The sequence below is a fragment of the Triturus cristatus genome, chromosome 5_2, assembly GCF_964204655.1.
Source record: "Triturus cristatus chromosome 5_2, aTriCri1.1, whole genome shotgun sequence".
Taxonomy (NCBI): domain Eukaryota; kingdom Metazoa; phylum Chordata; class Amphibia; order Caudata; family Salamandridae; genus Triturus; species Triturus cristatus.
In genome coordinates, this window is record NC_140588.1 from 891,090,890 (window position 1) to 891,111,104 (window position 20,215).

Below are 20,215 nucleotides of genomic sequence, written 5' to 3' on the forward strand. Positions count from 1 at the left end.
ATGATTTAAATATTGTTTATGCCTTAGGCCAGCAGCGGTTTCTTAACCTGTGGTTTGGGGACCTCTGTTGGTCTGCGACGCCCACTCAGGGGGTCCACAACTGTTTAGAACTGTTCAGAAATAATAGTTTTAACAAATTAATAAAGTGCATATAAATAAAGAATTACATTGCAAAACTGAACATTTTAAAACGCTTTGGAAATGTGTTAGGGATTTGAAAATGGGGGCAAAACATTTAGTTAATATCCTCAGATTTATTTGAGAGATCAGTGCAACTGCATCGCACAGGATATAATGAACGAGGGATGACCTTAATTGAAAAGCTGTAACCTTCCCATTAAAAGTAAAATGTAGATTTTTTTAATATTTGTTTGCGAATTAAATAAAATATTTTATTATTTTTCTATTTGTGTCATGAATTCTTGTTTCCATAATTGTGCGTATACTTTTGCATTTAAAATCATCGAAATTGCTTAGGCCGGGGCCTCGAATTCTAATAATGACTAAGCGGGGGTCCACGGATTCCAATATTGATTCAATGGGGGTCCCCGGATTCCAATACTGATTCAGTGGGGGTCCCCGGATTCCAGTATTGATTAAGTGGGGGTCCACAGACATCAAAAGGTTAAGAACCCCTGCCTCAGGCTGATGAACCACCATCTTGTAGATACCACTGATGGAGAGTGTACTCTACACCGATATTCAGTTAAACACAAAGGATGATTTACAATTCAGCACCTACTCATTTTCGACAAGCAGCTTTCTCTTTGCAGAAGTGTGAATTTCAATGCCTCACTAATGTGACCTGTGTGTGAATGGAGGGCCAGGACCACAGCCATATGTGAATAAAAATGCAACAGGGTCATAGTCATAAATGTAGTATGCCTTAGCTCCCATGAAATGTATGGTAAGGGGGAGTTGGAGCTGCTTAGATGAGAATGCCACCAGACATTTACGCTTTTGAGCCGCCGAGCACATATCTCCATGCAGCCGCGAAGGGCATTGAGAGTAATCAGACTGCTAGGCTAAGGCCCTCATTATGAGTCGGTCATTAAATTCTGAAATGTGCACTAACTGCCTTTAGCTACGTATTGGAATTATGAATATTGCGATAAATATTGCATACCCGTATCAATTTTGGCAGCTCGAACCCGTCGATATTTATTGGGATAAAAATGATCGATAAATTCAGGGACAGGTGTATTTTGGTGCAGTAAGCACCACAACACGTTACTTGGGATAACTGGGAGGTAGTTATAGCACCTGATTATTTGTGATATATATCACACCAATTAGTGACCAAATATTAATGAGGGCATATAAGAGAAAAATGTTCTAGTCTTGGTTTGTAGCATGAATGAATTCCAAACTGCCAATTCAAGAGGACCTGCAGTGGGAATGCACTTTCATTATTCAGAAGTCCACTGAACAACATTTTTGTTGTCTTTATGTTGCTTCTAGTTGTCCTTGAACCACCCCTAACTCTTCCCTTGATGAATGCAGGTGCAAGGATGTGTTGATGAGACTTCATTGGTTGGTGAGGTCAATATGTGTGATTTCTTTTGAGGATGTTCTGGATGGTGTTTCAGTTGCCTTCTTGGATAGGTGGACGATGAGCAGGGATGTTGGAAGGAAAAGGTGCTGAGAACCTGTACATTTTCTTCATATATTATCTCTATGGTGATGCGGAGGCTGGTGTTGTGTGCTTTCGCAGTAATGACCAGTGAGCCAAATGTGTGTGTGCAAGTGATTTTTGTGGGGATCAAAGAGGTGCTCAAAACATGGCACAGTAAGCATCAACACAGTGAAGGATTATTGCACACCTCCTTGAATATTGCCTGTTTTATCAGTAAAGCCTTTGCCATGGACCCGGAGAAAACGAAAACATTTGTTTTTCTAGTCTGTAGAGTACATATGAACCATATCGTAACCTGAGCCTCAGATAAATTAAAACAGGCATTTTTCAATATATGAGTCTAGGTGGACATGTAGATATCTTATCTAATTCTAAGTGCATTCTTGAGCTGAGAATTTGCCTGCGTTGGTATACGCGTATTTATTTTCAACTAGAACACTGTCTCCATCCATGTTGTGGGTGATGCAAAATTCTAGTATATGCACTTAACCTGGGTCCCATGCTCGTAACTACAGGAGATGTCTAGCCGTAGGGTTTTCCACTTTTCATATTGTCCGAAGTAGATGCTCAGATGTACAAAGAGGAAAGTCATGTATATAGTCCAAATTGGACAGCACGAGGTTGAAGGGAAAGTCCAGGTAAGGAAAGATTCTGCTTAAGGTTCTCAATCAAAGGAAGGAAACTTGATAACACTGTTGATCTGGGATTACAGGATGAGTTCAGTGTACAACCTAAATTTAAAAATTGCTGCTGTGAGAGTTGGAGTGGGGTTGCCAGGTTCCAAGGGCCACCAGATCTGTAACATGAGGATAAAGAAGGAGGCAATACATTCTAGTGTTTTGTCTAGCCTAGAGCAGAAAAGCCATTCAAATGCTACTCAATGATACAGAAGTATGATGTTGTCAACTCCATTATTGTTTACTTCAGACTTCATGTTGTGCCATATTGGTATGATGGAGAATGTGTCTCAAGGCATGGAACCAGGAACCATAGATGACCCATTATCACTGGCCACCTTCAGGTAACTTACCTCATTTCCCACAGTGAGAGCCACAGTACAAACTATCCTAAATTCCTCCCCCCTTAGGTATCACACATGTATGATCAATAGATCACCAAGCCTCCTCTGAAAAAGCCCTTGTTTGATCTGTGACAACCAAGACACCTATGTGTCAGTTGGCAAGGGACCATTAATAAGTAACACCAGTGTGATGTTTGCGCACATTAGGGACTCTTGGGACCTGAAGAATCTGGAGGATTATGTACTTTGGTGTAAGTGTTTCAATCAGGAGTGAGGTTTCAGCAACAAGTCCCAAGCGCCCCAAAATTCAGCACCAAGGAGAATGGAATAGTTGTTCCAGATTGTCCACCCAGGTGATATATTTCCTGCCCAAGAGGATGCAGAAGATGCTATTATGAACAATCTGTGAGATCTACTTATTGGTGGTACAAGTTCTACCAAGGTAGGCATGACACCTGAGAATAAGCAAGCAGATTCTAGACTATACAGTCTAGAATCTCCCCCCAGAAATTAGGTCGAACTGAAAGAGATGCAGCTCCCAGGAAAAGTAGATAATCACACGCGAAAAATATACAGAGTTCAACTAGCCAGGGGTATCGTGAACCCCCCGATTTAGCAACTATATGGTTGAAAGGGTGGATGTAAGGGTGGAAAGATGGACGAAAGGATTGATGGATGGATGAATGGATGGATGGATGGAATGGTGAAAGGCTGAATGATGGATGGAATAATCAATGGTTGAAAGAATGTAAAGGTGAAATGGTGGCTATCAGCAGGTAGATGGAAGGGTGAAAGGATGCATGGATAGATGTTTGGATTGAGGAGAGAAGGGGGCTCTTCTAGGGAGGGTCGCGATCTTGGTTGCTTCCAAGCTGGGTTCAAAGTGGTAAGGGTATTTACATTTTTTGGCTACTCCCTTGCATCTTGGAGTGGTGCTGTCAGCTCCCGCCAAGCAAAACCAAACAGCTGTGTCCTAGGAGTGGGCACCAACGGACATAGGAGGAGCTGGCCCTGGGGGGTGGCAGTTCCCAGGGCCTTTAATGGCTCTAGGAGAGGGCCATGCTGCCCCCCTCCAAGTTGCTATTTTGCCCAGTGAGTGGGTGGTATCCAGGGCCTGGGGGGTCCACATAGCCTTCCATTCCTTTTTATTTAGCCCTGGGGGTTGATAACTGGAGCATAGTAAATCCCCTGGAGGGGGATCCTAGTGGCTCCCCTCCTTTCATTTAATAAGCCGGGGAGGTGGTGGTCCCCAGGGATCTTGGAGCCCAATGGAGGGGGTCCCTGCAGCCCTCTCCTTATTTTCAATAAAGCCTGGGGAGATGGTGGTCCAGAAGGCTAAAAAGACCACTAGAAGGGAGCCCACATGCACCCCTTCCTTAATATTAAAATTATAAGTGCATGCCCCCGGGACCTGGTCCACTTGGGGGCTTTTTGGAAAACAAGCACAGCAGCCCACACTCGGTTTTTAAAATTTCTGTTGTAGATTCACGAAACCATTGCGATTTTGTCGCAAAACTTTACAAAAAAAAATATTTTTGCCCTGGCAAGTCCCAAGATGGCTGCCAGCATGTCTTGGTTGAAGTGTTGGCAGCCAATCAGATATCAGAACGGGGACTGTCAGAACCTCAGAGGATCCGCGTCCCTAGATATCCAAATTTGGCCAACTACAGAACAGATTTACACCAAATAACAAAAAGTGTGATCTGCAGAATAAAATCTACCATTCTGCCAAATTTAGTATAATTCTGTCCAGCGGTTCAGGCTGTAGGCTGTAGTCGTGTTCAAAACTCCTATGGGAATTAAAATAGGAAATGCACTTTTTGTGACCCCCACTTTTTCTCAGCCCCCGCTTGACGAATCACCCAGTTGATATTCTGCAGGTTGAACCAAGGGACATGCAATCCTTATCACTTCAGAATTTACTTTAGTTAGGCCTACATATGGACCGTGGTACTGCAGCCTGACAGTCTGCATTGTGGCACACTAATTAAACAATAATTAGTTTTGGATTTGGAATATTAGAACAATTCTTAGCAATCCAATAACTAATCAATATATATGTAATTTGGTAGAGACATCTGCACTTCCCCAATTATCTAACAATATTATAGCTATTATTATTTTACACCTCGCAGTGTTAGATCATTATTTTGATTTCATGTCAGGGCATATCAATGTCAAAAGTGCTGCACTGAATGTCATGTCACAGGTGTTATATTTAACATACAGACTCTAAGCTGTACTTTGCAGGCATCAAGCCACAGCAGGGAATAACATATTTTGTGCAGAAAGCAAGAAAGCTCATTCAGTCAAATATTATGAAGGGGTAAATTGTTTTTCAGGTTTGAGGTTAGCCAAGATGTTTTGATTTTACTAAGTAATATGTCTAATTTACTTACTTAAAGGGGCTTTCAGCCACCTCCCTTCACCCATAGGTCTGTTGTTGAGTCATTCCAATTTTGCTTTCTCCCACTACAGCATACAGCATGGGGAAATGGGTCGGCTTACATAAGCCTCAGGTTAAAGTCACTTTGAGTGACTGTATTTTGCTCTTACACAAGGTAGGCATCTGCACAAAAGGTAGTTCCCTTTAGTGCCAGTGTTGTCTGATGTGATCATAGGACGCATTTGAAGTTAGCACAGGGCACATTCCAGCTTTATCAGTTCCCGTATCTTTCCAGTGCAATTGTAAATTCTGTTTGAAGTGGACTGCTGTTATCTCACAGTATACCATGTTGTGTTCCTGGACTTCGTTTCTTTTATATACATTGCCAAGGAAGAAAACAAACTTTATTGTATTTCATTGACAGCACACTTTTAACAGTTTTATATAAGCATAGGTGGAGTGTAATTTGGGTTTTAGTAGCCAACATTTTATACTGTGACTCTCCATCTTTGTTTGTTTCTTTCTTACTTTCTTGCCTTCTTTCTTTCTGTGTTCCTTTCCGTTTTCTTTCATTCTATTGATTTTTCTTTCCTTCTTCCTTCCTTTCTTTCTTGTTGTCTTTCCCCTTTTCCAGACAGGCACTGCATACAGGGTTCCATGGTGGGGAGGTTGCTTTCAAGAGTGCTGTCAGGGGCTCTTGGCAATGTATTTACATTAAAACAATTATCAATAAGGAAATACACTGCTTAGTCCTGCACAGTTCTCCTAAAAGCAACTTGCAGAGCAGCAATGATTTGACATGCAACTAAAAAAATAGCAGGGAAATTGCACAGTTTGCCCACATTTTCTGTTCACTCTTAATGTTAAGGATTTCATTTCCTACCTTAATTTAGGATCACAAAAAAATTCTGTATACTGACATTCATTGCCTGCATGTACATTGATGTACAGGAGTGCGCAAAGCAGGCAGCTAATATATTTGTTCCCTGCCTGCATTGCAGCTTCCCTTAAACTAAGTCAGTACTCAGGTGGAGGGGGGAGATCAGGGAGAGTGCAGATTCTGAGGCAATAATCTGGGAATAGGAGGTGTGCCTAGCACTACACTGCTAACATTCATAGATCTGGCCCATATACAGATATTATAACATGTCTCACTGTGTGTGTACAGATTAATCGGAGTATGTTAAGTGTATATTGTGCCAGACACTTTTGCCCTAATTAGATGTCAGTCTGAAAGCTTCTGACCACAGGTCTGAGGCTTTCCAACCGACATCCTTGGTTTGACTTCCGACTGCCGTATTACGATTACGGCGGTTTGAATTCAAACCGACTGGTCATTACGGCTGGCTTCCAAAGGGCTCAAGGAACCCATGGGGTCATTAGAGACCAAAATATAATCCCTTATGGACGGTGTTTCCGTCGTAGCGATTATGATGTCAGTTTCCAACAAGCTTTCCATGTCAGGTTTTTTGACATGGAAAGCCTGTCGGAAAGTGAATATGTGGGCCCCGAGCAGGGCCCTCTTTCTAACGCGGCCTTCGGTTGGTGGCCGGGGGGGCACAGTGAGATGCCTGCCAAAAGGTGCAGGGATTTACCGTGCCTCCCATTTCTCTATGGGAGCTTGTGCTGTGGCCGGTTTCGACCGCTGCACAAGCTCCCATAGGGAAATAGGAGTCTGCAACCGCACCATGTGCGGTTGTATCTTAATTGCGGATTTGGACCATTGACCCGAGGTTGGTCGGTCTGCATGGATGTCAGTCCGAGGAAACTCCGACAAACATCCTTATCAGCCGCTATATGCTTTATGAATGCGGTCACACTTAATAAGCTTTCTCCCTGATTAAATATGCACAGATTAAAAGTAAATTTTTAGCAAGTTGGTCCCACATTTTCTTGAATGATTTTTGGATTTTAAAACACAGTAATAATCAAAAAGATAACTTCATTGCAAACTTACTCTGAGTGTGAGAATGCTTTGAGTAATGTGAGATTAAGATAAACGGGAAGCAAAGCACAACATTTCTAGTGCAAAGTACTAACTTTTTTTCATTAAAGAACAGTCATTACTCAAAAAAATTTGCCTATTGAGATACCAAACTAAGTACCTGTTTGCGGTCATTCTGCTTCTGTTCCTCCATCCTGCATCTATTATCATCAATGGGTGTGTTTTCTTCATTGCCATTCACCTCTCTTGTATAAATGTCCTTCACCTCTGGCCACCTATGGTCGCATTCCTGCAGCTTTCGTATCTCCAGTTCCCTCCTCTGATGCTTTGGTTGAAAACAGAAAAAAAAAAACACAGGCATTAAATAGGAGCTCTTTGTGTTAAAGGATTTGGTTTACCATTGTGAAAAAGTCACTAAATTAACCTGTGCTTATATATGGGTAGCTTGGCACAAAAAGCAATCAGGCTTAACTTAGAGGCAATGTGTAAAGTATTTATGCAGCACACCAACAGTGATAATATTGTGAAACAAAACACAAGAAAATTCCAAAAAATTTGTGAGCAGATTTTAGTAAAGTGTTTGACACAAAACAAAAAAAAAACAATCAGTAGAAACAAAGTTACGATTTTTAACGATTGTTAGTAAAAACCAGCACCTAAAAGATCAAATTGCCAACTGCGAACATCTAGTCATGCAAGACCGAGTCAAAGTCAAAAGGTATGGCTGACCACAATGGAGAGTGGTTCGGATACAAGAAGTGGATTGGGTCCGGTCAGCTCTCACCTTCAGACTTAGAACAATTTCAGAGAAAAATGTTCTGAGAGGGTAAAGTTCAGCAGGGCAAGCCTGCAGGAGATATCAGAGGAGGGAGCATTTTTATCAGATTTCCTTGGGTCATAACCGCAGTGAAGATTTCTACAATCTAACTTAGTCTCTGAAATGGAAGTCAAAAATCTTCAGTGGGATGAGTCAGAGGGCTGTAGCCTAAGACAGTTCCACTAGACCGGATACCCTTTTGGCGAAGGGCCACTAAAACAGATTTGCTGCTTTGGAGAAGAACACAGTGGGAGAAGCTGCAAGGTCAACCTGACTGGCGATACACCTCAGGCAGATAGGCAAGCAGGTTGGTCCTGGTTTCCTCCTTGCTCTCATAGCAATTTTTAGCCAACATTTTTTTAATTCTTGTTTTGGGATACCTGGTCACCTTCAGAACCCCTTGGAAGGTCAGGAATCTCTCATGAAGGTTCATGTGCAGGTTCAAGGTTAAAATGAGACTTTTGTGTCCCTTAGATTGAGATCAGGAAGATCAGCAAACTAGCCCTTTGGAGTCACTCTGGTGGTCCTTGTCCAAGTTGCAAGTCCAGTCCTTCTTTCCTAGGCAAGAGAGCAGCAGGACAGAAAGGCAGCAGTTCAGCAAGGCAGCTGCAGGTCAGCAGTCCAGTAGAGTGGAAGTCCTTTCAGCAGCACAGCAGTCTTTCTTCCTGGCAAAGTACCCACAGGTCCAGAAGTGTACTGAAGTGTTAGTGTCTGAGGTCCCCTTTTATACTCCTGTGACCTTCTTCTAAAAGGTGGGAGAAGCTTCAATACTGTGGCTTTGAAGGACATGGAATTTCCAGACTCACCTGCCCTGGCTCCAAGCTGGCTACAGTGACAATGGGTAAGTGTTAGGTCCTTTGTTTGGGGGCAGAACACTCCCTCTTGCAAATGTGGCTGTGCTCTGCTCCACCCCCCTCATCCTGCCAGTAGATGGTCCATCAAGGCATATCAAATCCCTCTATTGTGTGACTGTCTGGGAGGAAGTCACAAAGTTTAATTGTCAGCTACATCCAGCCATGTGACCCAAGACAGGCTACAGGCCCAAAAGGGCTAAGGGCGGAAAAAAGCCAACTTTCTAAAGCTGGAATTTTCAAAAATGTAGTCAAAACTTTATCATTAAATATGGCTCTTCATTACAATTCCAAACACTAAGGCACCAAATTTGACATAGCTAACTTCTCCCAATCGGAAATTACAGCTTATTAAATGTAATAGGAATTATCCAATTTTATCCTATGGGAGGTATAGGCCTCACAGTAGTGACAAACGAATTTAACGGAGTTTTTAACTACCAGGACTTGTAAAACTTAAAAGTACATGTCCAGTCTTTTAATTACTCAGCCCCTTTGCTCTATGGGCTGGCTAAGTCCCTGCCTTAGGGTACATGTCCAACCTTTCAATTACACAGCCCAGGCCCTATGGGCAACCTAGGGCCTACCTTAGGGGTGACTTAAATGTGGAAAAGGGTAGTTTATTGCTAGACCAGGGGCGTAACACAGGACCCGCAGCCCCCGCTGCAGGGGGTCCCCTCATTACAGAACTCAGGCCTGAGAGCTCCGGATTAAATCTGGAGCAGGGGCCCCTCTGTTTACCTGGCAGGGGGCCCCCTCAACTTTTGTTAAGCCACTGGACTAGACAAGGGGGTTTTAATGGCAAGTCGACATGGCAGTTTAAAACTGAATCCAGACTGCAGTGGCAGGCCGGGGACAAGTTTGAAGGTTCTAGTTAAGTGGATTGCACAACACATGCAGCAGACTCATTGGTAGCATTTAATGTACAGGTCCTGGATATATGTTATACCACTCGACAAGGGACTTACAAGTAAATTAAATATGCCAATCGAGTATAAGCGAATTCAACCATGTGTTAGGGGAGTGACAGAAGCACTTTACCACTGGTTAGCAGTGGCAAAGAGCACAGAGTCCTATGGTTAAAAAAACATAACTTTGCAAAATGGAGGCGTCGCAGTAGAAAGTTTGGGGGGAAGACCACCCTAATGCTGACAGGTTTAACACCATTTAGTGAGAACTGCTCCATCCTGCAATAAAGCTAAGGGTATCTTCGGGTACAGTAGGATGCTAACATTATCCGATTTTACTTTGATCTCCAGAATGTTTTTCTCATTAATAGAAAATACTTGTAAATTTACAACATAAAGACATATTCTCTAATCTGAATTGATTTGTTTTATACATGTTAAAAAAGTAGCGAGCGTTGCTTTGTAAAAAATAATTATATCTGCCATATATGATACCACTAATTACACTCTGATTAAATTCAATTCACGATGGCTGCTAATGTAAAGCAGATAGATATTTAATCCTAATTAATAGAGTTTAAATATGGTAGCACTTCGCAAGTGTTCGCATCCACCAGAGTCTAGCTACTGGAAACAGGTGGCTGGGTAGTAATTGTTAATAGACCGGAACGTAAGGGAGCAAGGAACAAAAAAATAATCATTGCACAGCTTAGAGGTGGCCACGCAGAAGAATAAATAACACACGTATGTCCAATCTAGAAGTACACTTGTAAAGTAAAGGGGTTTATTTTCTCGTTTGTTTTTCCAAAATCTTTATATATTTTGAAAACCTGCTTCTACATTTCGAGACTCGCAGTGCCCCGACTGTAGCAACCTTATCCCATCCCACCTTGTTCCACTCTACTAAGTGCCATTGGCAGACTGCACCTGCCTTCTTTCCATGGTGTCACTTCTAGAACAGATATTAAAGCAAATCGAAATAGTTAATTGAAAATTGCAACAAAAAAAAAGAGAAATGCATTATTTTTTATGATGAAATGTGTGAGAAGTGAAAACATTAAAATTAAGGAACTTCTCGAGCTCAATTACGTTAACCCTGTTGATTTCATTTGTGCAACCATGGGCAAAAAATATCAATGCCGTGGTAAATAAAGTGTGACAAATGAAGTACATTCAGGGGCTTAATAAATATGCAAAAGCTATGAACACAATTCTGCGCATCAACTTAAGGACCTAGTGGTGGACTAATACCATTGTGAATGGTTTCTAGGAGCCTGATTCAGAAAGGCAACTTATACTTTGAGTAATGACACTTTTGAGTAAGTTTACTACTGTTTGGCTGTGCACAAAATCTCAGTTAAAATTGAATCCAAAAGTGTAACTTGCACGTATACCCGGGGCTATTCATAAACTGCAGGGGCTATTCATATAGGTAACCTACAGTTTTGAGTAATTTACACATGTAATTTACTCTTACACTAATGAGTAACTTTATACTCTGATTTTGTGAATTTCCCAAAAATAGTAAACATACTCAAAAGTTAAATTACTCAAAGGTGTACCTTTGTGAATCTCACCCTCTGTTCACAATGATAATCACTTCCTGACACATCAATTTGATTTACTAGGTACGTTTTGATGTAAAATAAAAAATATATACTAAAATTGTGAATAATAAGAACAATTTGTAACGCCTGATAAACAAACTGCACTTTGTAGTAAGTTTTATAGTATGACACAATATAGTGCAAAATGCAAGTTTTACCAATACTTATGTGTGCAGAGTTCTCTGACCAGACTGCGGAGTCTCCACACACATAAGTATAGATTTTAGTAGTAAATGTGGAAGGAACACAAGGTGTGGGTGACCAAAAGGAACAAACTCAGTCCTGAAGGGCATAGGGGCCCCGATTCACAGAACTAATTTAAGATAAAATCCTAAACTTACTACCATTTTGGTATTCACAGAAGGCACTTACTAATTTTGGTATTCACAGAAGGCACTTACTCATTTTGGTATTCACAGAAGTTAGGAGTCCTAACTTTAGGACTCCTAAATGCCTTCTGTGAATACCGAAAGTCTTAAAATTAGGATTTTTCTCAGTTTAGTAGTAGTAAAGTTAGGACTCCTAACTTTAGGACTCCTAAATGCCTTCTGTGAATACCGAAACCCTTAAAATTAGGATTTTTCTCAGTTTAGTAGTAGTAAACTTTAGGACTCCTAAACTGAGAAAAATCCTAATTTTAAGACTTTCGGTATTCACAGAAGGCATTTAGGAGTCCTAAAGTTAGGACTCCTAACTTCTGTGAATACCGAAGTGAGTAAGAGTCTTCTGTGAATACCAAAATGAGTAAGTGCCTAATGTGAATACCAAAATGGTAGTAAGTTTAGGATTTTGTCTTAAGTTAGTTCTTTGAATCGGGCCCAGAGTTAGGGAGGAGTAAGCGATGTTTAGTGAGTATCAGGGAGGGGTTTAGTAGGGAAGGGCGTCACCTACCCATATAAGAGTAAGTCAACTGCATTACTCTTGTGGTGGAGACATGCAACTTACACTTTTGTGTTTACACTCACAGTTTGTGAATACCGAAAGTAGTAAACGTACTCCAAAGTGTAAACCTTCTCAAAAGCGTAAGTTACCTTTTTTAATCAGGCCTATGATTTTCTATTCAGTCCAGATGTTTGCTTCTGTTAAGTGAAGGTGCAAACCAGAAAAGAATCCTACCTCACACTTCACAAAGGAGCTTTGAAGTTCAGTTGTAAAAGCACTGTACAACCGTACTTGTTATACCAACCATCTTTACGAAAATAGCCAAATGATTATTTTAACCCCTTGCGTGCTCATGACGAGCTCAGTTCGTCATAATGGACGCGGCCCGCCCACGTGCGATTAATTCCCCGCCCGTGCCGGAGAATTAATCAGTGGGCGGGGTCGAGACGAGCTCAGCTTGTCATGAGCACAGCTCCACTGTGAGTCATGACGAGCACAGCGGCAGCGCGCCCCCCCCCCCCCGGCACCGCAGGGGAATTACCCCGCAGGGAAGGGGTTAATTTGGAGTGGGATTCCCCTACAAAATAACTACTAGGTCATGTTCTTAGAACCTTTAATGCCAAAGGTGTAAAATCTACTATTGATAGCATGGTACCAATGAGTTATCTAAACCTAGCAACACCCAATCTCCCTGCAAATGTACCTTATTCTGTGATGTTTTATATACAAGATACACCTTAGCAGCTGTCCCCTGTGCAAGCATACTCTATCTTGAACAGATGACTGTGCGGCTCTGCATATGTAACACTTTAGACAAACCTGAATTTCCATACACGGCTCTTTGCATTCTGGTATTTAAAGTTTCACTTTGGCAATCAGACAATAGACATCTATAACTCGCAGCTCATTAATTAAATGCTGCTTGGTAACAAGCCGAGACTATTATAGTCTAGATATTGAGCACCACAATATCAATAAGAAAAGCATAGGTAGTTAGAAATAGAAGTACAATTCTTAGCTCCATGTATCTTGAAGGTATATATCGTCAAGGTGCATACCTATAGATTAACAAAGTAAACCCAGTGCTTAGTTTGTGCTGGTGGTTGCACATGGGGCCCACTGTTCCTCTTTGCTTGTGGACTGTGAGTTATATTTTTCATCATCAGACACTGAGAGAAAGGCAGCAAAAGAGGAAAGAAATAGGAAGACAAAAACGGGAAACCAGTGGCAAAGGGAGAGATCAGTGATATGAAGGAACCTAAAAGAGTGAGATAGGGGGCAGGGAGGGTATAGTGGTGGATGAAAGAGGCATGAGGTGAAATAAGAACTAGACAACTTTGTTATTCAACCATAATATTTGGCAGTGGTGGCTTCTGGGACAAATGTATGCACCAGTTCTTATTCTTTTTCTTTTCCAAATTAAGCACAATTTAGCTTCCCAATATTTTTGTAATCTATATGTACGCTACAATATTTTTTATATATCGATATTTTATCAAGAGCATGTTAAAACCTCTACGTAGGAGTATTATTCACTTCATTGTGCAGAGTATAAAATCCCAGCAGAAAGCAGATTATTAATGACAATGTAGCTTTCTCTGTCTCATGTTTAGCACATGGAATCAGCCAACGTACATACAAGAAAAAAAGATATATTTTAACTATTGACGATCTCAATTGCAGGCAGAAGAATCATGTATTATAGAGTGCACCCTTTTACTTAAATTGCAAATTGTTTAAAATCGGAGTTTTGCAAATTTGATAAATAGCAAACAATAGCAATTTGCAAAGTAGGATATAGAAAGAAACATTAGTACATTTCTACACAAAATCGTTTGTTTCCCCCAGAAATAGTGAGCTGTGAAATTTGTCACATTGAATCATGGTGCACATTCACAATAGTATCTATATCCCTATTTTAACTTTGGTCTAGTGATAATTAATAAGGTGGTGGTAGAGCCAATACCAGAGAAGGCTAATCCATCCTGTGATACATGCACAGCATTGGCCAGGGAATTCTCAGGATTTCCCTTTTGTGTGGTGGTGGGGTGTGGGGGTTCACGTGCACAACGCCTGAGAGGTAACTCTAAGCATTACCATGGTACCCTTGGGCCCTACAGAATCCTGGGTTCTGGCATCGCTTAGATTTGGACAAGAGAGGTGATGTCTAAATAAGGGCTTCAGAATCTTGAAAATGCATGACTTTGTTAAAAATGTCTCGATACCATGTTTAATTACCATCACAATAATGGAAAGTTTAAAGCCCCAATCTTACGTCTTCTAGCCTTTTCCTCTGCTCCTTCTGCTGCTCAATCCTCTTCTGCCGCTCCACCAATAACTGTTTCTTGTACTTCTCCTGGTCTCTCAGTTGCTGCTGTTGAAGCTGTTGTTGACGGTGGGGGTCAGAGCGAATTTTATTTTCCTGCTGCAGGCGTAAAAACTCGCGGCGAAGGGTTGATTCACCGGGAAGATTGACAATAGAGCTGCAAGGGTGAAATGTAAGTAAGAATATGACATCAGAATAGCAATCACATATCTTTCTTTCTTTCTACCCACATTTGTGGGCAGATCACCAAACTGCAGTATGGGCCAAGATCATCATCACGACGTTCGCAGTTACTTCTCAATGAGAAGAACTCCAACAATTATACAGTTTTTGGAGATTTTACCTTCAATTCTCTGCTGAAGGTTGAGGGTTGCAACTCTCCCGGGTATAGAAATGAGTCAACCAATTCTATGAATTAAAGGCATGAATAGCTGTTGACAAGTAGAATGTGTGTTATTTATGTTGACAATGACTGGAATGGGAATCAAATGCACCCCCGGCAAAAATGTTCAAACCAGCTCTGCACGCCCGTGTTTTTTCTCTGTCTATATCTCTCTCTCTCTCGCTCTCTCTCTCTCTTTCTCCCTCCCCCTGTACGCCCTTCCCCAGTATTTCCTCCCTTGTCTGCTGTAATTACCTGGGTGCGCTACAGAAAGTGACATCGCCACCAATAGCAACCCCCTGCCATTAAAAATGGCGTCGAAAGGATCCAGCCCATCAGGAAAATGCCCAATGGGAAAAACTGGCAGTCCAGGCCTGATGTTGAGCAGGTTCGACAGTTTTGGTCAACCTTTGTAGTAGGTACAACAGGCTGTGCCTGTAATGGTTCAGGCCTGAAATATGGCTGGATTCACACCACCCTTTCAAAGGGGGAGGAGAGAACACTCCACATTACCCTGTGGGGATCCCACCACCACAGTACACCAAAAGAAATGTGTAGCACCCTATGAACGCCCACCCTATATGGCAGGTCATTACAAATTACAGTGCTCACAACCTTTGCTGAAAAAACTGTAGTACTAATTCCAGTACAGCTTATACGTCAGCATTATTCCTCATTAAAGTAAATAAGGGTGTGATGTTTAGTACGTTTACAACACACACATATATATATATCTGCATTATTTCCATGTTTATGTACATTTTGCATTTTAATTTGCATTTGAATGTTAATTTCACCGTTTTGTGTAATCATGTGAAACTGCAATTCCCAGAATGCATCATAATTGTTAAATTGGGCCACTGTATATACATAGAAATGAAGGAAGGACTCACAAAACTGTTTGTGAAATTTGTTGGTGTGGGACAAGAGCCTATGAAATAAAGTGACTGTGAGGAGCAAGGATTCCCATGGACGGCAGGGTTTCTTTTGTTTAATTACATAACCTCAAAACTGGTCTATTTCCAATGCGTGCACCGGTCTGGAAGTGCGCGCCGCATTGGACCATTTTGTTCTTGTATATATATTTATATATATTACTCCAGCTCTCTCCACAGAAAGAAAGTAGGTCGCACTCCGGCAGGTCAAAGCTTGAATCAGTATTTATTTCATCATTTCATCATTTTCAGCCATATTGGGAAACAAAAAACCAACGCGTTTCGATCTTCCCTCAGATCTTGATCACGGTCCCGCCCCTCATGAACGTGTCACATATTTAAACACAAGTGTTTACCTCATTTCCTGTTTCTAATCAAGAGGTGCATTGTGGAACATGTAGTTTATATTATTTACAATGTTGCATTTTAATTTAAAAAGTTTAAATCAAGGTTACGTATTTCTTTTACGCATTTCTGATACCAAATGAGTATGTATTGGAGATATTCAGGGTAATCTTATTTTGTCTCCCCTCATTCACACAATTGATGCCTCTGGTGGCTGTTATTCTCCAATACAAATTTACCCCATCAAACAATTATCTCAAATGATTGCCCTAAGTTAAATCATAAACTTGTTATAAATTCAGTTGCCTTTATATACAAAAGAGAGGCTCAAAAAGAAAAAGTCATTAGTTCAACTCAAAAAGTTTTAAGTCTTATCCTTGTATTACTGTTCCGCTCTTGCATTTCTTTTTGTGCACTACAGATGTGTGTAAAGTTCTTCACTTTGGTTCAATCCATACGGTGTTAAAGAGCGTAAATTCAATATGTACCTTGTTTCCTTTTGTCTCAGTTTTTTCTCTCTATCACCGCCACGTTCGTGTTTTTTAACCATGTCAATACCATAGAAGGTTAGATCTTTCCAGTTGCTGTTGTGATTCAATTCCATGTGTTTTGCAACTGCATTCATCCTATCTTTGTGGATAGTAGCTCTTACATGTTCTAAAATACGTTTTTTTAGTTCACATTTCATGCTGCCCACATACTTTAGTTGACATGGGCACTCTATTACATACACGACGTATTGGCTTTTGCATGTAATTAGATCTTGTATCATGCACATTTTTCCATCTGTCAATTTAATTTCCTGGGTGTTTCTCGCAATTTGACATACTTTACAGTTATGGCATTTTTTGAAGCCTTTGCTTTGCAACCATGATTTGCTTTTTTCCTTGTGGAAATGACTTTGTGTGATCCGATCTTTTAGATTCGCTGCCCGTCGATATGTAATGTTGGGTGCATTGCCCATAATAGATCCCACTGTCGTGTCCAATTTCAGGATTTTCAAATTTCTCTTCAAAATTTGTCTGATTTGATTTGATTCTTTCGAATAGGTGGTTATGAATCTTATTGGTTCAATTGTATTTTCATGGATTTCTTTTTCCGGAATTCTTTTTAGTAATTCTTTTCTGTCTTTTTCATTTGCTCTTTTCCAACCATTCTTTATTTGTGATTTTGGGTAACCTCTTTTCTCAAATCTCCTGAAGGTTGTTGCACTCTGTTTGGACCATTCCATTTGTGTTGAGCAAATCCTCCGGATACGCAAAAATTCCCCATAAGGGATATTCTGAAATATCCCTCTGATGGAAACTACTCGCTTAGACATCTCAATGGTACCCCTTGGCATCCCACTTTTAATTGATAACGATGGACGTCGTATCGTTATACACCAATATCGACCATGAAATTGGAATCACCGCATGCAAGTTTTTCTTAAATGAGAGAAGTATTCACTACACACAGCATAACCATATGCTGGAAGAGATGATGAGAATGTGTTTATCACAAAATGTGTTCCTCTTTGGAGAAAACATCTTTAAACAAACAAAAGGTACAGCAATGGGTTTTTCTTTCAGCCCAAGTTTTGCCTGCCTCACGATGGGATGGTGGGAACAAAAATGGGCATGGCGATCAGACAATGATACTTTTTTGAATAAAACAATTTTATGGTTACGGTTTATCGATGACCTTTTGATCATTTGGGATGGGTCTGAGAGTGAGTTCAAACAGTATTTTGAAATCCTAAATAAGACCCCGGCCAATTTTCAATTCACCTATGAACTGAGTGAAACAAGAGTGACGTTTCTTGACACAGAAATTTACATTGAAGCTAACGAAATTCACACAACATTGCACAGAAAATTAACAGCTACAAATGCAACGTTACATGCGAGTAGTTTCCATCAGCAATGTTTATTTCAGAATATCCCTTATGGGGAATTTTTGCGTATCCGGAGGATTTGCTCAACACAAATGGAATGGTCCAAACAGAGTGCAACAACCTTCAGGAGATTTGAGAAAAGAGGTTACCCAAAATCACAAATAAAGAATGGTTGGAAAAGAGCAAATGAAAAAGACAGAAAGGAATTACTAAAAAGAATTCCGGAAAAAGAAATCCATGAAAATACAATTGAACCAATAAGATTCATAACCACCTATTCGAAAGAATCAAATCAAATCAGACAAATTTTGAAGAGAAATTGGAAAATCCTGAAATTGGACACGACAGTGGGATCTATTATGGGCAATGCACCCAACATTACATATCGACGGGCAGCGAATCTAAAAGATCGGATCACACAAAGTCATTTCCACAAGGAAAAAAGCAAATCATGGTTGCAAAGCAAAGGCTTCAAAAAATGCCATAACTGTAAAGTATGTCAAATTGCGAGAAACACCCAGGAAATTAAATTGGCAGATGGAAAAATGTGCATGATACAAGATCTAATTACATGCAAAAGCCAATACGTCGTGTATGTAATAGAGTGCCCATGTCAACTATAGTATGTGGGCAGCACGAAATGTGAACTAAAAAAACGTATTTTAGAACATGTAAGAGCTACTATCCACAAAGATAGGATGAATGCAGTTGCAAAACACATGGAATTGAATCACAACAGCAACTGGAAAAATCTAACCTTCTATGGTATTGACATGGTTAAAAAACACGAACGTGGCGGTGATAGAGAGAAAAAACTGAGACAAAAGGAAACAAGGTACATATTGAATTTACGCTCTTTAACACCGTATGGATTGAACCAAAGTGAAGAACTTTACACACATCTGTAGTGCACAAAAAGAAATGCAAGAGCGGAACAGTAATACAAGGATAAGACTTAAAACTTTTTGAGTTGAACTAATGACTTTTTCTTTTTGAGCCTCTCTTTTGTATATAAAGGCAACTGAATTTATAACAAGTTTATGATTTAACTTAGGGCAATCATTTGAGATAATTGTTTGATGGGGTAAATTTGTATTGGAGAATAACAGCCACCAGAGGCATCAATTGTGTGAATGAGGGGAGACAAAATAAGATTACCCTGAATATCTCCAATACATACTCATTTGGTATCAGAAATGCGTAAAAGAAATACGTAACCTTGATTTAAACTTTTTAAATTAAAATGCAACATTGTAAATAATATAAACTACATGTTCCACAATGCACCTCTTGATTAGAAACAGGAAATGAGGTAAACACTTGTGTTTAAATATGTGACACGTTCATGAGGGGCGGGACCGTGATCAAGATCTGAGGGAAGATCGAAACGCGTTGGTTTTTTGTTTCCCACTATGGCTGAAAATGATGAAATGATGAAATAAATACTGATTCAAGCTTTGACCTGCCGGAGTGCGACCTACTTTTTTTCTGTGGAGAGAGCTGGAGTAATATTTGGGCGGTTTTGGTTCAACCGCGAGGTACCGCACAGCTGCAAAGAGCGCCACAAGCAGCGAAGAGAGCCAAACAGAGTAACGGATATTTATATCTATATATATTTTTTTTTATTTTTTGGCTGAAAAAAGTCAAGGTTAAAGTAATGGTACCGTTAGGTGAAATGTATAGTAACAAAGTAACATTTTAAACTCACCTGTGGCCAACCCCCCACAATGCAGCCAACCCCAGGCATTCGGTTGTACGTGGCGGGGGTTGGCCACAGTGTGGCCAGGCCCACTGGCCAGCTCCCCAAAGGCAGCTAACCTCATGCTGCACAGGGTCTTCGGTTGTGCACACTGAGGGTTGGCCACCCTGCGGCGAACCCCCACAAGCAGCTAATCGCCTTGGGCCATGCACAGTGTGCAGCTGGCCACAGTGCCCGGCCTGGGCATCTGGGACCCCAACACCAGGTCTAGGTGGTCAGTGTATCCCTACCCTGCCCACATATGTCTTTTTTGCGTTTTTTAAGATGTCTGCCACCACTTGCTTGTTGATGTGGTGGCAGACAATCTGATCTCAGCTGGAGATCTGGCGGATCCATGGAGGCTCTGCGGCCCTAAATATGCAAAGTTTTAGAGCATGGATAGCAGGATTTACACCAAATTTTGAAAAACACTTTTTCCCATCCAAGATCTAGATTTCTGCCAAATTTGGTGTAAATTTGTTCAGCGATTTGGAGTGTAACTGTGTCTAAAGTATCTATTGTAAAATGAATATCGAAAACTCTTTTAGGGACAGCTCCTT

The 20,215-nt window shown here is 40.8% G+C and overlaps 1 protein-coding gene across 1 annotated transcript in view; it reads right to left on the minus strand.

Annotated features, from left to right (window-relative positions):
- NRK (Nik related kinase) overlaps positions 1-20,215 on the minus strand; it is a 1,057,838-nt gene that overhangs the window by 392,203 nt on the left and 645,420 nt on the right. Inside the window, exons 12-13 of the mRNA XM_085608036.1 lie at positions 14,329-14,536; positions 7,149-7,313 (exon numbers count right to left, since the gene is read on the minus strand). Coding sequence (XP_085464162.1) covers positions 7,149-7,313; positions 14,329-14,536 — 373 coding nt within the window. The remainder of the gene's footprint in view (positions 1-7,148; positions 7,314-14,328; positions 14,537-20,215) is intronic.